Source organism: Chanodichthys erythropterus, chromosome 16, assembly GCF_024489055.1.
Source record: "Chanodichthys erythropterus isolate Z2021 chromosome 16, ASM2448905v1, whole genome shotgun sequence".
NCBI lineage: Eukaryota > Metazoa > Chordata > Actinopteri > Cypriniformes > Xenocyprididae > Chanodichthys > Chanodichthys erythropterus.
Window position 1 is genome coordinate 20597297 of NC_090236.1, and position 17841 is coordinate 20615137.

At 36.8% G+C, this 17841-nt stretch overlaps 1 protein-coding gene across 2 annotated transcripts in view; it reads left to right on the forward strand.

Moving 5' to 3' along the window:
• abi1b (abl-interactor 1b) overlaps positions 1-17530 on the forward strand; it is a 31313-nt gene extending 13783 nt beyond the window's left edge. Inside the window, exons 3-11 of one of the 2 annotated variants that reach the window (XR_010891894.1) lie at positions 1554-1730; positions 6605-6711; positions 6893-7033; positions 9780-9877; positions 11610-11822; positions 12188-12274; positions 12793-12978; positions 13816-13906; positions 15700-15826. Coding sequence is in view for 1 of the 2 variants with exons in the window: in XM_067362384.1 (XP_067218485.1) it covers positions 1554-1730; positions 6605-6711; positions 6893-7033; positions 9780-9877; positions 11610-11822; positions 12188-12274; positions 12793-12978; positions 15700-15875 (1185 nt within the window). In the remaining variant the exon portion in view is untranslated. Of the gene's footprint in view, positions 1-1553; positions 1731-6604; positions 6712-6892; positions 7034-9779; positions 9878-11609; positions 11823-12187; positions 12275-12792; positions 12979-13815; positions 13907-15699 lie in introns of both variants that reach the window. The other variant, XM_067362384.1, reaches the window with a different exon arrangement.
• Positions 17531-17841: the final 311 nt, after the last annotated feature.

Here is a 17841-nt window from a genome sequence, read left to right on the forward strand (position 1 = left end):
AGTCTCTTTTTAACTTCACTAATCACTCAAACCAGCAACACATTACAGTATCAAACTGATGTGTTAGAGGTGAATATGTGCAGGTTATAAATAGGGCTGCAAAAAACTATTATTTTGATAAGTGATTAATCTAATGAATTTTAGAACAGTTATTTGACTAATCGACAATTATTTCACTGATTAATCGGTATGTTTGATTGATTACTACATTACAGTTGCGTTACAGCACCCCACTGGTCAAACTGTGTTATTGCAGGCCCTAAAAATAGGTCATGAGTTCAAATAAATATTCAACGAAACAAAAATATTTGCCCACAATTTTTTTTTGCCCACGTTGTTGATAATGTCAACTAATCGTTTTAGCCCAAGTTATAAAACGTTTTAGGTTTCTTCTCATCATGTAAGAACATTATCATTTTGAGAAAACCAATGGGAAAGTTCCTGAGAAAATATTTACATATGATTATACTATATACCAGATATAATGCTGTATAATGAACTGTTTGTTAAATAGGAGAGGATTGGAAATTTGAGGCTGGAAATGTATGAAATTTTGAAATTGAAAATGTGTAGGAACCATATAAAATCTATATGTAATGTTTTTGAAAGAAACCTTTTATGTTCACCAAGGTTGCATTTATTTGATCAAAAATACATTAATATTGTAAAATATTATTACAATTTTTACCATTACTCTAGTATTCAGTGTCACATGATCCTTCAGAAATCATTCTGATATGGTGCTTAAGAAACAAACATTCTGATATGGTGCTTGCACCAGCACAAACCCTCTTTTGGCATTTAAAAACAACTGTCAGGATCTACTAAAAACATGCAGTCAAAAAAATTGAGCTGAAAAGATGTGGACAGTTATTTTTGTGGCTGACCTTATTGCATATGCATTTTATAGAAGTTCAGATGCAAAATTTATGGGAAGAGAGTATTTAAATGAATAACGCAAGATGATTTACTAAGGTTTGTGCTCGTCAATTTACTGTTGTTTAATTCTCCAAAAAAGCATATCTTAAACCAGATGCTAATTTGCACTGCTCTTGGTAGATTGCTTTGGTCATTATGGAAATGATCCAGCTGTGTCTGCATTTCTTTAATTTGTGCTTTCCACTCCCATTGGCACTTTTTTGGATTCACGTTCTCACGCTAATTTACCCTGGTTAGTAAATCTGGCACTTATACATTCATAAATTTGAATAGACAAATTTAAAATGTACAATATAAACATTTGGACATGTTCTAAAATGTCTAAAATCATTTTACTTATGGACAAATTTAGAGATGTACAGATTTAAATGAAACCTCTGTTTTGGTTAATGGATGTTAAATTTTGGTTAATACATACTTCAATACATATGTTTAATAGCATTCAATTTATCCATCCTATCCAAATGTATGTGTGCAAGAACCACAATTTACATATAGAAATGCCTATGAATATTAATGAGGTCACGTTTCATCAGTATTCAGACACCTAATTTAAAGAAATATATACATGAAGGCTATGATTGCTCACAACAAATCCCTATTTTTTCATTTAGACTGTGGACATTCATAAAGAGAAAGTTGCCAGACGAGAGATTGGGATCCTCACCACTAACAAAAACACCTCTCGTACCCACAAGATCATCGCCCCTGGCAACATGGAGCGACCCGTGCGCTACATCAGGAAGCCCATAGATTACACCCTGTTGGATGATGTGGGTCACGGTGTTAAAGTAAGTTAGTCCTAACGTTTTTGGGGGTTTGCTATTGCAAGCATCATTATTACTACTGTACATACTTGCGTTTAGAGATTTTGAAGTCAAGACTTGCATCCAGAAGTATTAATGACTTATTAGCATAGCTGTATTTTCATTTAGAGACCCAAAAAGTTTACAATAAAATAAGAAATGTGATTTCTATCATGTTACTGTTTAATTTCAGATTAAGTGTAGTTTAAACAGTCTAGAACTAGGACTGGATCAGTATTTAAATGAATTTTCCTTGATGAAATGCATAAAAAATGTGCAAAAAACCCGCATATGACTGCTTTAGATAACAGTATTCAAAAGGAAAATCAAAAAACTGATAAAGAAATTGATCCTTCATGGTCTACAGTGTGTGTGTGTGTGTGTGTGTGTGTGTGTGTGTGTGTGTGTGTGTGTGTGTGTGTGTGTGTGTGTGTGTGTGTGTGTGTGTGTGTGTGTGTGTGTGTGTGTGTGTGTGTGTGTGTGTGTGTGTGTGTGTGTGTGTGTGTGTGCTTTTGTTTATATTACATTGTGGGGACCAAATGTCCCCATGATGTAATATAAACCTGAGTTCACCTACATCGTGGGGACCAGCCAGCGGTCCCCACAATGTAAATGGGTTTATAAATCATATAGAATGAGTTTTTGTGAAAAAGTAAAAGTTTGCACAGTTTCCTGTGAGGGTTAGGTTTAGGGGTAGGGGCAGGGTAGGGGGATAGAATGTACAGTTTGTTCAGTGTAAAATGCATTGAAGTCTATGGAAAGTCCCCACAATTCACAAAAACAAACGTGTGTGTGTGTGTGTGTGTGTGTGTGTGTGTGTGTGTGTGTGTGTGTGTGTGTGTGTGTGTGTGTGTGTGTGTGTGTGTGTGTGTGTGTGTGTGTGTGTGTGTGTGTGTGTGTGTGTGTGTGTGTGTGTGTGTGTGACCCCTCTCGAGTTTCCCTCACTATATTCATGTTATTAAATTATTCATGTCCATCAGTGAGCTGTTATAATGACATCAGTTTGCTCTCTGAACTGCCGTACCAATGTTATCACATTAGATTGTCGCTATCTGAACTGGGATGTAATTAAGAAAGATGTCTTAGCATTCTTACTTCGACCTTTATGTGTCTTTTATGGCTTTTGTGGGATGATGCCATGATTGGTCTGGATGGTGTGTTGTTATGACACAGTGTCAACATTATTCACTCATTGTTCAGCCTTTTCATTCCCTATATATATATAATTGAGCCAGACCCTGAAGCCATGTGCCTGCTGCTCACCCCAAAACCTGCTTTAAATGCTTCATTAGTTTGGTGCTGATGTGCGCTGGCCTTTTCCCCCCTCGGCTGAGTAAATGCCCTGCAGGCTGCCCTCATACTGCCTCTGTAATTAGGACACTTAACTCATCAAATGTTGATCTCTCTGTGTCAGTCACCCCTGACTGACATGCCCAGAGGATATACGTCTCTCTTCTTCGTCAGTCAGAACTTCATGTTGCGATTATCATAATTGGTGGATGTCGAATTTTCACAATGGCAAAATTTCAAAATTCAAAATGAGTACCAGTAAATTTTTACAGTTATCTATATCAAGTTCAATACCACAGCAAAATGTAATATGTTAATCAACATAATACTTTATTTACAACTTGGAAATAGTAAATAATTATTAAAACATATTGGCATGTAGCCAAGTATTTCTCAAGTTAAAAGTTCTTAATTAGTGCTTAATTTATTCTTAATTAAACAGGAACAGTGATGGAATCACTGGAATGACATGGTACTTTTTTAGATATATGTAAACTATATAGATCTGTTTAAGTTATACACACACATACTTTATACTGTATGGACAAAAATATTGGGACACACCTCTAAGGATTAGTTCACCCAAAAATTCTGTCATTAATTACTCGTTCTACACCTGTAAGACCTTCATTCATCTTCAGATTTATTATAAATTAGGATATTTTTGATAAAATCCGATGGCTCAGTGAGGCCTGCATTGCCAGCAAGATCATTTCCTTTTTCAATGCCCAGAAAGGTACTAAAAACATATTTAAATCAGTTCATGTGACTACAGTGGTTCAACCTTAATATTATAAAGCGACAAGAATACTTTTTGTGCACCAAAAAAAAACAAAAAAAAACGACTTTATTCAACAATATCTAGTGAAGGGAGAGTTCAAAACACTGCTTTATGAAGCTTCGAAGTTTCACAAATCTTTTGTTTCGAGTCAGTGGTTCGGAGTGCCAAAATCACGTGATTTCAGTAAACGAGGCTTCGTTACGTCATCAGTGTTTCGAAATGTCAGTAGTTCACGTGACTCTGGCAGTCAGTTTGATATGCGCTCCGAACCACTGATTCGACAATACAAAAAGTATTCTTGTTGCTTTTATAATATTAAGGTTGAACCACTGAACTCACATGAGCTGTTTTAAATATTTCTTTAGTAGCTTTCTGGGCATTGAAAAATGAAATTATCTTGATGGCAATGCTGGCCTCACTGAGCCACCAGATTTTATAAAAAATATCTTAATTTGTGTTCTGAAGATGAACGAAGGTCTTACGGGTGTGGAACGACATGAGGGTGAGTACTTAATGACAGAATTTTCATTTTTGGGTGAACTAACCCTTTAATTATTGAATTCAGTTTTTTTCAGTCAGACCCATTGCCACAGGTATATAAAATCAAGCACCTAGCCATGCAGTCTGCATTTACAAATATTTGTGGGGAAAAAAAGTGATGTTCTGAAGAGCTCGGTGAATTCAAGCATGGTACTGTGATAGGATGCCACCTTTGCAATGTCAGTTCATGAAGTTTCTTTCCTGCTAGATATTCCAGAGCCAACTTTAAGTGGTATTATTAGTAAGGGAAAGCGTTAAGGAACAACAGCAACTCAGCCACAAAGCGAAAGACCACGTGAATTCACAGAGCAGGGTTACCGAGTCCTAAGGTATATGGTGCATAAAAGATGCCAACGCTCTCCTAATTCCATAGCTGAAGAGTTCCAAACTTCCAGTGGCATTAATATGGGCACAAAAACTGTGCAGCAGGAGCTTCATGGAATGGGTTTCCATGGCCTAGCAACTGAAGACAAGTCCTCACATCAAGTACAATGCCAAGCATTGGATGGAGCCAAGCACTGGATTCTGGAGCAGTGGAAACATGTTCTGTGGAGTGACAAATCACGAACAACATTACCTGGCTGACTGCATTGTGCCAACTGTAAAGTTTGGTGGAGGAGGGATGATGGTATAGGGCTTTTCAGGGTTTAGGCCAGAACACGCCAAGCCGACGAACTAGTGGCGACGAAAGCAGACTGTGGGGTTGGCTCACGTCGGCAGCGTCTGTGTCCAAAGTTGCCCTGACACACCAAACCGACGCTAAACAGCCGACGGCCAAGTAGCACATCAGTTCTGCGTCTGCGTGAGATGAAATGCCTTTCCGAACAGCAGACGGCAGTAGCTGAACAGCCAATCAGAATGATCAGATGGCCCGACGGACCAACAAGCTCCAACGGCAATTCAACATGTCAAATCGGCCGAAAAAAAGCCGACGAGGACCAACTTCAGCCGACGGTGCAGAACACACTGAGAAAACTTAGTTGGCCGACGAAGAAAAACTGCCCGACGGCCGACCGTTGGCTTGGTGTGTTCCTGCCTTTTGGGCTATAGAGCCCTTACTTCCAGTGAAGGGAAAACCTAATATTTCAGCATAACAAGACATTTTGGACAATGCTATGCTTCCAGTGGAAGGTCCTTTTTTTTTATTCCAGCATGACTGTGCCCCAGTGGACAAAGTAAGGTCCATAAAGACATTGATTGGAGGAGTTTGATGTGCAAGAACTTGACTGGGCCGTACAGAGCCTTCAATCCCATCAAACCTTTGCGATGAACTGGAACGGAGATTCTTCTCGTCCAACGTCAGTGCCTGACCTCACAAATGTCCTACTGGATGAATGAGCAAAAATTCCCAAAGAAACACTTGTGACAGATCTTGCGAAACATCTTGTGGAAATCTTTCCCAGAAGAGTGGAATCTTTTTTTTTTTTTTTTTTTTTTTATGCCATGACATATGTGGATCAAATACCAAAAAAAAAAAAAAAGCATTTGAGGCAGTTTATATTGAAAGATGGTTTACATATTTGCTGCAGAGCTATGATTATAGGTATGAACTTTTAAAATTTATAATATATAATACATTAAATCCAAAATTAAATCCACATATGAGCTATTTACTGACAAAATGTTTGCAATTATGTCACATTACTTTATGATAAAGAACATTAGGGATAATTATACACAATAAATACAATGTAAGCTAGAAAAAACATTTGATTTTATTCATAATTTTGCTTTATAGAGTAAATGGGACTGATTAGATGGTAATTATGACTGACATTTATGTGATTACCATTCATTTGTTATGTGTAAGCAGCTTTGACTTTTCTGCTCTGTCTCTCTAGATTCTAGATCAGTATCATATTAGATCAGTATTTGTTGTTCTTTATTCAAAGGTCTTTTGTTTCGCTTCTCCTCTCTCACTTTTTCATTAAGTTAAAGTAATTAAATAACATTAATTATCTTCTCTCTTCTTCAATGCTTTCACTTAGTGGCTTAAAGCAAAGGTAAGCACACAACCCACAGTGCTTTCTGGGTCCTGTATCACTACCATCTTTGCCTTGGTTCTTTTTTCTAGGCATCAAATTTTTTTATGTTGTTATAACATTTCCATAATCTGATATAAGAATATACATATTGTAGTTCAAATCATGCTGTATGTTTGATAAACTGATTAGCATTTTGAATAATCAGATATTATCATGAGTGTGCAAGTTGTCCTAATGTTGTTGTCTTTGTCAAATGTCTTCAGCAAGGGAATAACCAGCCAGCTCGGGCAAGTGGAGGAACATTATCCAGGACCAACCCACCCACACAGAAGCCCCCAAGCCCCCCCATGGCAGGGAGAGGTACCCTGGGGTAATTCACTATATTTCACTTTTCATGTGTCCATGCTACTTTGTATGTTACTTGAAGTTTATAAAATATGTCCTGCTGTCTCCTGTAATTTTTACGGGTCTGACACCTTATAACACCATTTTTTTTTTTTTTTGCATTTAGTTTGCATCTTTATTAACAAATGTGTGTTTGTGTTTCTCAGACGAAACACACCGTATAAGACCCTCGAGCCAGTCAAGCCTCCTGTGGTGCCTAATGACTACATGACCAGTCCAGCCCGTCTGGGCAGCCAGAACAGCCCGGGACGCACAGCCTCACTCAATCAGAGACCCAGAACGCACAGGTACAGCTCACACATGTATACGCAAGACGATGCAGGCCTTTCTAAGAGTGTGAGACACTGTGTTGGAAGAAGTAATGCTTTTATTCAGCAAGGATGCATTAAATTGATCAAAAGTGACAGTAAAAACATTTGCATTGTTACAAAATAAATGCTGTTCTTTTGAACTTTCTATTCATCAAAGAGTCCTGAAAAAAGTATCATGGTTTCCACAAAAATATTAAGCAGCACAACTTAATATTAAAATTCAATATAATAATAAGAAATGTATCTTGAGCAGAAAATCTGCATATTTGACTGATCTTACTGACCCCAAACTTGTGAATGGGTACTGGACATTGAATGCTGGGTTTCATGGTGATATATTAAAGGGTTAGTTCACCCAAAAATTAAATTTCCGTCATTAATTACTCACCCTCATGTTACTCCAAACCCAATGTTGCTCAGAAAGTTAGTAAAGACATTGTTAAAATGGTCCATCTGACTACAGTGGTTCAACCTTAATGTTATGAGAATACTTTTTGTGCCCGAAAAACAAAACAAAAATAATGACTTTATTCAACAATTTCGTCTCTTCCCTGTCAGTCTCCTAAGCTGTTTACATTGTAGACTCAGTGCAGCGCTTCTGGGTTCTACATCAGAACGCAGATTCATTATTGGCCGACTCCTGCTTCATAGACTGTAAAAAAAAAAATAAACGTAGTGTCCGTGACGTCACCTTAGGATTCTGAAGAGCATTTTTGAAGGCCAAAGTGGGCGGAGCCTGCCATCTTGGCAGCGCGCCACCACGCCTCACTCCTGGATAACAGAAAATGGGCAGAGAGGCAGGATGTGGGTGGAGCTGAGTTGCCTGGTTGCTGAAACCATGCCTGCCTAGCTCGACGTGATCAAGTTAGCTCAGGCTAAAGAAGCTATCTATCTGTGTTAGACACTATCTAAAACATTAATAAAGATAACAAATTATACATCATTTGAACGTTCTAAGTGTTTACTGTCAATCTACGGTGTCTGTTTTATGATATAGATGCTCCAGCAACAGTAATATTGTAATTTGTCGGGTGTGCAAATGACAACACACAAAATCAAAACGGGACTTCATACCTTTGTAATGAAATAGCGATCGCAAGATGAATCCAATCCGTCGCATTTGGGTAAAATGTCCATGATAAGCGTCCATTGAAAAACATCCAACCGCACTTTTTGTCCACAGAAGCGTTAAATCTATGAAATATTGATATATTGTCCATTGTTTGCATCATATTTCTTCTGAAAAATCTGCTTTCTATCATCGTTTTTCAAGAAATTATACAATCTGAGCAGCGTTTATGTTGTAAAACTGTATACGATCCTATACATCAGACTCTCACAAACAAATGAGCCCATGTCCAAAGTATATTTTTCAAAATAATGCAGCAGTTTTAGTTATAATATCTAAGCAGTGCTGTCAGATTTTGTGGTGTCTTGAGAGGCATATTCTCCAGCCATTGACATAGTACATCTGACAGACAAAACTTTTAGCCAATGCCAAGACGAATCCACAACGTGTGTTCTGTTTATCGTGTGCACATGTACACAGACATACACAGACATGCCAAGTTCAGCAGCTGGAATTAGCTGAGGTGACATGACGGCTAACAGACAGCAGACAAAAGGCTAGTAGTGACAGCAGCGGCAATCCACCTGTCACTCAAATAGCCACGCCCTTAATTATGCAGAACTTTAAGGCTTAATATATTTTAAACGGATGAGTTATGAAACAATTTACCCCCCTCACAGTTGCCATGAAGGGCAAAATTAGCTATATAGACCAAAACCAATTTTTGTACCAGGCTGTAAACATATTTTTTCTGTTGTAAAATTGACTCCCTGTTGGATGCCAGTCGATGAATTGAAGTTTGTCACTTCCGTGTTGGATCCAAGAGAGAGACCGGAAGGTTGCTGCTCAGTCAGCATCACACCTATGAGGCGTGCTGCTCATGTGTACAGCGTTGGCCAATACTGATTTGGCTTTCTGATGTACAACCCGGGAAGCTCTGCACTGTGTGTACAACGTGAACAGCATAGGAGACTGACATGAAAAGAAAATTGTTGAATAAAGTCATTATTTTTGTTTGTTTTTTGCACACAAAATATTCTTGTCAAGAAATAAAGTCTCCAGTTTCAAAAAATAAAGTCTCAATTGTGAGATAAAGTAACATTGTGAAATATAAAGTGACAATTATGAGAAATAAAAGCCAGGAAATGGGCTTCTGTGTTTCTAACCTTTAAAAATTACTTTTGTTGGTATAACTTAATCGAGCTCTCTGTAAGCTCTCTCATGATATTTATCCATATTTTCTTTTCCTCTCACAAAAAACTGATGCATCAGTGAAGTTATGGCATTCATTTATATGAATTCATTGGCAATTTTTTTTAATTCTATGGCAAGGTTTAAGTACAAGTATAAAGAATCTGGAAGTCTTCTTCTCTTTCTCATAAACTTGATTCACCACTGACATTGCTTTCCCAGTGGGCTTGTTATTCAATGAGGAAAGCTGAAGACGAATAAGGTTAGAAATAACAGTAAACTGTTTCTTAACCTTTGATTTATCACATTTATTCTCCATATTCAAGTTACATAAGGTCTTGATGGTGTCATAAATGACTTTTTCGATGGGCTCAATAAAGGATGCCACTTTGTGAATTTATGACAATGCATGCTTGTTTCTTTAATAGCTCTTTGAAACCTGATTGTCTCTCTGTGTCTCAGTGGCAGTAGCGGGGGCAGCGGCGGTCGGGAGAACAGCAGTAATAGTATGGGAATCCCTCTGGCTGTGCCAACACCCTCCCCTCCCAGTATGGCACCAGGTGACAATTGACATTTTTCACATATTATATTATTTTGTAGGGCTCAATTCTCATTTTGATTAAATGACATCTGTTCTTAAGTACCCAGAATCAATCTTTTAATCTATGGTGTTTTCAGTTGATGCATGAACAAAGCTTTACAAAACATTATTTGTAGTGTGCCTTCCAAAAAATCGCAATAAGCTGTGCAATAAGTCTCAGCTTTAAAATTCGACAAAATTCAAACAATAAAAAACATTTTTCATGCTTGTTAATGTGAGGTGACAGATCGCAAATGAATCAGCATAGCAGAGTGCATGTGACCTGATCATCTTTACTACTAGTTAGAGCACAAAATAAACAAATGAGCATCAGAAGGTAAATTGAAAGATAAAGTAAAACTTACTGAAATCTTGCTTTATATGTCATATAACATAGCTATTCAATGTCTATATCTTGATAGTTAGCTAGAAAAAGGAACCTTAGAGAAAAGCATTTAAAATGATATATTATAATAATTAAAATTATATATTCATTATAGTTTTAATTAACATTGTGTTTAGTATTTAATGTATGCTTGAATCTGTCATGAAACCATTTTTATGACAGTTTAAATGTTTATATTTAAAAAACTAATTTGAATAGAAACAATTATAATTAAAAATAACATTATTATTATCAAAACTGCCGTATGTTTTATTTAAAAGCTTTTTTATCCTTTAAAGTCTGCATGAAACAGAAGTTGAGCCATTATTTCCTTATTGTGATATATATTCGAGTAAAAAGGCTTCTCGAACAAGAAAAATGTAGGGATTGATTGGATGCGTGTAGTTTGCTATTGCTGTGATGTCATGTGAGTGACAGGTTGTCCCGCCCTAGCACCAGTAAACACGTCATCGGAGAAGAGATGAGCTGCAAGAAGGAGGGGAAGTTAGTTTGATTAAAGATTGGCACATGAATTGATATGCACAGATAAATAATTTATAATACATACTGCCATATTCCATAAAAAATAACAGCATTACAGCATTAGTTAAAGGTGCCATTGAATTGAAAATCGAATTTACCTCAGCATAGTTGAATAACAAGAGTTCAGTACATGGAAATGACATACAGTGAGTCTGAAACTCCATTGTTTCCTCCTTCTTATATAAATCTCATTTGTTTAAAAGACCTCCGAAGAACAGGCGAATCTCAACATAACACCGACTGTTACATAACAGTTGGGATCATTAATATGTACGCCCCCAATATTTGCATATGCCAGCTCATGATCGAGGCATTACACAAGGGCACCCAGTATTAACGTCTGGAACTGTGCACAGCTGAATCATCAGACTAGGTAAGCAAGCAAGGACATCAGCGAAAAATGGCAGATGGAGCGATTAATAACTGACATGATCCATGATAACATGATATTTTTAGTGATATTTATTATATTTGTTGCTAATGTACTGTTAAATGTGGTTAAAGTTACCATCGTTTCTTACTATATTCACGGAGACAAGAGCCGTCGCTATTTTCATTTTTAAACACATACAAATATAACATATACAAATGAATCAATATCGAATCAAATTAAATTAAGACTGTAAATGAATCAAATTGCTGGCTGATGAATCAAAAATTATTCAATATTTGATGAATCAAAAGTTATTCAATACCTAGGCCTATTATTTTGGTCATTCCACCCAGCCCCTAACTGAGTGATCTTACCTTGTGTGACTGTGCTTTTTCTCTGTCCTCTCTGCAGTAGTCCCTCCAGGTCCAGGTTTGGGCCCAATCCCAATGTCTCAGTTCGGAACAATCTCCCGGCAGATCTCCAGACATAATTCATCCACTACTTCTTCCTCCGCCTCTATGGTGTCAGCTACCGGCACCTACCGGCGCGCCCCTGCTAGCTCCTCCCAGTTCTCTGTGCCTCAACCCCACCTGAACGGAGGTCCCACGTACCCCCAGAACACAAGTGAGTTCAGTTCCATGCTTGGGAGTGCTATTCAGTGGCCCCTATTTAGACACTAAAGTTTCACTGGATGCTACTGAATTAGATAACAAATATAAAGCTTGAGTGTTTTATTTCTTCACCACTAGCAGCACCAAACACTTTTCAGTAATAAAGGAGGTTACTAGCAACTAGCACACCTAGTAACCCATGATCTGCCTGCTTTTCTGCTTTTTATCTCTCCATGTCACAATAACTCACAATTGCTTTTACCTTCTCTCTGTTTATCTGCCTATGTATAACTCTTTGGGCTTGTTTTTGTCTGTTATCATCTTTCTGTATGGCTGGATGTATATGAATGTGTGTATCTGCGCCCTGTGCGTCTCCAGTGTCTGTCGCTCCACCGCCTCCTCCCATGGTGCAGCTGACGCCCCAGATTCCCCTCACTGGCTTTGTAGCAAGAGTTCAGGAGAACAGTGAGTAATGCACACATTAGCATAGACCTTCACATATGGTCTCTGTTCACCTGCAGCCTGCCGTGTATGAATTATTCTCTGCACCTAAAATGAGATATTAATGTAAATATTTGTATTTATTAACATATAGGTATATTAATTGTTATAATTTAAAATGTAATAAAATTGTATGATATAGTGTTTTTTAATTTGGAAGGTTGCTTATATGTAAGGCCAATGGCAATGTATTAATTTATTCAAAAATACATTTTATACAATCTCTACATTATATGCATCTCTTATTATTATTTCTTATTAGAAGCAGTGAAGCAATTTTGTTAAGATATCATAAAAAATTTAAAAACTTTTCTTGCCATTTTGTTGTATTTAAGAATTATTTGATTGCATTAAAAATGGATTTCTTTAATGCATACTGTCATTTTCAATAAAGTATCTCTAAATTAGGTTTCTGTCTTTAAAACTAGATTTTGTCATAGATGATGTCATAGTGAGGGTTTCCTCCCTTCTTTGTCCTCCAGTAACAGACAGCCCATCTCCTCCCCCACCTCCTCTACCTGAGGACACGCCCATGTTTGAGGAAGCAGCTCCGCCCCCTCCACCTCCACCTGTGGATTATGATGAAGAAGATGCAGCTCTGGTGCACTACAATGACCCCTATGCTGATGGAGACCCCCACTGGGCCCCAAAATCCTATATAGAAAAGGGTGAGTGAATTTCCATTTAGAGTTTTTACTTTCAGATTTACTTCAAAGGCAACATTATTTATTTTATTTGTTATTTTAATTAATTTTTGATTCTTTTTTATATACGAGTTTTGAATTGGGAATGCCTTCTCCAGTTGACACAATAACCAGGATGCAGGCAGGCAGGCAGGCAGGCAGGCAGGCAGACAGACAGACAGACATAGATAGATAGATAGATAGATAGATAGATAGATAGATAGATAGATAGATAGATAGATAGATAGATAGATAGATAGATAGATAGATAGATAGATAGATAGATAGATAGATAGATAGATAGATAGATAGATAGATAGATAGATAGATTCCATTTTTCCCCACTCCTAATGGGTGGATGGATTGAGAGACAAACAAATAGATAGATCGATAGGCAGACAAACAGATAGATATATAGATTTAAATGACAATTTTTTATAATAATGTTATAGTAATACATTTTGAATGACAATTATGTTTCTACTTGTTCTTTTTGTCATTTTTTTTATATAAACATTAAATGGTGGCTGTCATAAAAATATGAAGTATTTATTCAAACATTAATTATTGAAGAAGAGGTAAAAATATAATGAATATGAGTTGTTTCTAGAGTTATTTTTCTAGCTAACTATCGAGTTTATGTTCATTGAATGGCTTTTCTGAGGTAAATGTGATATTACACGACATTGTTCACAAGCTTTTTTATTGTAATTTTTCTGCGGTTGAAACACTGATTGAGCGATTAATTTCAGTAAGTTGTACTGTATCTTTCAACATTCCTTCTGATGTTCATTCATGTTTATTTGCTGCTGTAACTACTAGTAAAGAGGAAGAGATGATCGGTTCACGTGCGCTCTGCGCTGCCGCTTCGCTTGAACTGAGGCGCTACAGCACATTAAAGAGCGCCAAAACGGTATTTATTGTTTGAATTTCGTAATAAAATTGACCGAATTTGAAAGCTGAGACTGTTTCATATCAGAAGTAACAACGCACAAGCTTATTGCAATTTGTTGGATTGGAGGCGCTACAAAGCTTTGTTCATTAATCAACTGAAAAGAGCATAGACTGAAAGATCAATTCTTGAGGTTCAAGAATCGATATTGGTTCTTCAAAATGAGAATCGATTAAAATCGAGAAATCAATGTTTTTTCCCAGCCCTAATAGATAGATAGACAGACAGACAAGTGGAAAGATAGATGGACGGATGGATGGACGAGCGTTACGTACAATAAAACAAATGCTGAGGAAAAAATCAAGACCCTCAGAGAGCTCTTTTGGCCTACAGATCAACTGCATTAGCTCATGGGATCTCACCTGCAGAGCTCCTGTTGGGGAAGAGAATAAGGTCATTAGTTCCAGTTCCACCTAAATCTCTCACACCAAGATGGCCAGAACTGAATGTACGAAACGAAAGACAGGATGTTAAAAGAGACACGACAGGAAACATTCAGATCAAGATGCAGACCGAAAGATCTACCAGTTATCATTCATGGACAAAAAGTGTGGATCAGGGCATCAAATACACTGGAACGGTCAAGGGAGAAGCATCAACGCCCAGTTTGTATCAGGTAGAAACTGAGATGGGAACACTGAGAAGGAACAGAGCTTATCTTACAGTGCTTCCAGAACCAGCACAGCAAGTTGTCAATGGAACAGTAACAAGGTCGGGTAGGATTTCCCGTCCAGAGTTGAATGTTAACTTAGGAAGACCTGCTATCAATCCCTTCAGAAAAATCAGGAATGTCCAGGCAGTCTACTCTGGGTTTCAGCTTAGGAAAAAAAGTTTGGTGTTATATTTTGTTGATGTTTGTTTCCTGAGAAAAGAAAATATGCAAGTGTGTGAATATAAGTATGCAGAAAATGAGACTAAAAGGGTGGGGTGGGGTGTAGTGGAACCCAACGTAACAATAGAGGGTGCTCTAGTTCAGAAAGAGAGATACAGAGATGTGTAAAGGAGGAGAAAAATAATAAATTGATGTTCGCTAACTGAGCTGTGTGCGTGTCCTGATGTCTCACCTTTGAATGTTTAAAGGTTTAGTTCACCCAAAAATGAAATTTGTCATTAATTTCTCAACATCATGTCATTCCACACCTGTAAGACCTACCTTCATCTTCGGAACACAAATTAAGATATTTTTTATCCTCTATGGAAAGCAACAAACCACATTCAAGGTCCAGAAAAGTAGTAAAAACATCGTTAAAATAGTCCATGTGACTGCAGTGGTTCAACCTTTATATTATGAAGTGACGAGAATACTTTTTGTGTGCAAAAACAAAAAATGAACGACTTTATTCAACAAATTTGTCTCTCCCCTGTCATTCTGCTAAGCTATTTACATTGCACAGCTTCAGTGTTTACGTCCGAACGCGGGCTCAGTATTGGTCAGCTCTGGTCACATGAGCAGCATGACACATGCGTGTGATGCTGACGCAGGAGCCGGCCAATACTGAGCCGGCGTTCGGACGTAAACAATGAAGCTCTGCAATGTAAATAGCTTAGCTTAAATTTCATTGCTTTCAATAGAGGGAAAAAAAAACCTCTCAGATTTCATCAAAATATTTTAATTTGTGTTCCGAAGATGAACGAAGGTCTTACAGGTTTGGAACGACATGACAGAATGACAGAAATTTAATTTTTGGGTGAACTAACCCTTTAAGATACAACTGTCTGTTACATCATACTAACCCTGTCTACTCCTCTTTCAGTGGTGGCCATCTATGACTACACAAAGGACAAAGATGATGAGCTGTCCTTCATGGAGGGCGCCATCATCTACATCATCAAGAAAAATGATGATGGCTGGTTCGAAGGCGTGTGTAATGGTGTGACCGGACTGTTTCCTGGCAACTACGTTGAATCCATCATGCATTACGCTGACTAATACTAAATCCCAGAGACAGCATCCAATGCAGCCAATCAGTTACAAACATTGCAAAGTGCATTAGAATATGACTGAATGTTTGTTTTCGTCCAATCACCAATGTATGAAGGGATCTACAATGCTCACTGTTTGAGGAGATGGGCTCGTATTGCCTCTACAAATAATATGAAAAGAAACAAACAAGTCTTACTACTTTCTGGTTAGGTTGCCTCATATATTTTGTACATATATTACAGTGAGACGTTGCCTGTAGGCTGTTGCTAGTGTTTGTTTTTGTGCGTGTTTTGTCATTGTACTGAGATCTGTATTTGCCAAGTGTCAGCTAGGGCTAGTTTGTTTTGTTTTTTCTTTTCTCTCTCTCTCTTTTTTTTTTATATATTTTTTTTTAAACCAAACTGTCAAGCTCTTCCTTTACAGAAGGAAGAAATGTTTGAATGTCATTTTTGGAATATTGTTATGCCTGGACAATAATTAGGCAAAAATTATATATATAAAAATGACAATTATGTCTTTACCTACATTTCGCCTTCAGGATTTGCTAAAATTTTGTATAATTTTACCTCATGACTGTAAGGGAAAAGACAGATGCAGTAATACGCAGAGATTCTTCTGCATATCAAACAAAACTTCATATGAACATGTCCACGTTATATATTTCACCCCAAGATAAATTGTGTTTTAGATTTTTTTTTTCATTATATTATTTTTATGACAATTCAGCACATTTTCCCCAAATTATTATTATTACTATTACCATAATGCATAATCTCATTCTCATTACTGTAATAAGAAAAAAATATATATATTATTTAATTTTTTTGATAGATTCTGGCATTTCATACATTTATTATACTGCCATTCATTTATGCTGATTTAAATGCATTACAGTAATAATAATCACCATTGAGTGTAATGGGAATTATTTAAAAAAACAAACTCAAAAGTAAATGATCCGATACATTATTAGATGCAAAAAAAAATCTTAAAGGTCCTATAGGCTTTGTTTCCTTTATGCAATATATATATATATATAATTGCTTCTTCTTCTTTTGTGACCTGGACATGTTTTCATGAGATTCACCCATATAACTGTGAGTTTTATCTGTGCCAAGCTGGTCTTTGATATTGTTTTCGTTTTAAACTGCTGAAGTATTGTGAACTTGATTATGTTGCACTGACCGGGCGACACTGGCTCACTAGCTGAACGAGTCTCATTGCCCTCAGATTAAAATTTGTTACATGAAGAATTTTTTTTTTTTTTGTCATTGTAAATAATATGTAGGGGGACCATGCAAATCTGAATTTGTGTCTTTCTGTTTCGACCAGTTCAGAAGTTTTGCTGAATTTAGGCGAAAATCCATAGATTTCATGGAAAAATCAAGTTTAGTGTATAGTATTGACGAATGTGAGCTCATAACTGTTAGCATGGCACAAACATCAAGATGATTCTGGTTTCTGGTTTTTAGAAGCGTCTCAAACTACTGTTGAAGGCGAGCAGTGTTTTAATTTATTTAATCCAATGAAATATCTGTGAGAATGTAACTCACGTAGAGCTGTCTGAACAATGACCACTTAATGTTAAGCATTGCAAGGCCTTGTCATAAGATGTGCAAGTGATCTGTAATTTAAATGTTCCTTTGCAGAATATCTGCAAATGATATAATCTCTATTATCGTTTTGTATATATAATCTGTTTTTCTTTTTATGTACAATCTCTTTTTATAATAAAGCACTCTCCTGTGCAAAACATTGTGTTAGATGTGTTTAGGGGGCTGACAGAAGTATTGACGTGATTATTTTTTATTATTTTTTATTTTGTGTGTTATAACACAAACACAAAAATTAGACATTTTAAGCACCAGTCCATGGCTGGATTTAGTCAATACAGTAAGAGAATCTATTCATCTAAATGGACAGCAGAGGGTGATATAGGTCTAAAAAAGAAAATACATTTCCATCATGTCAC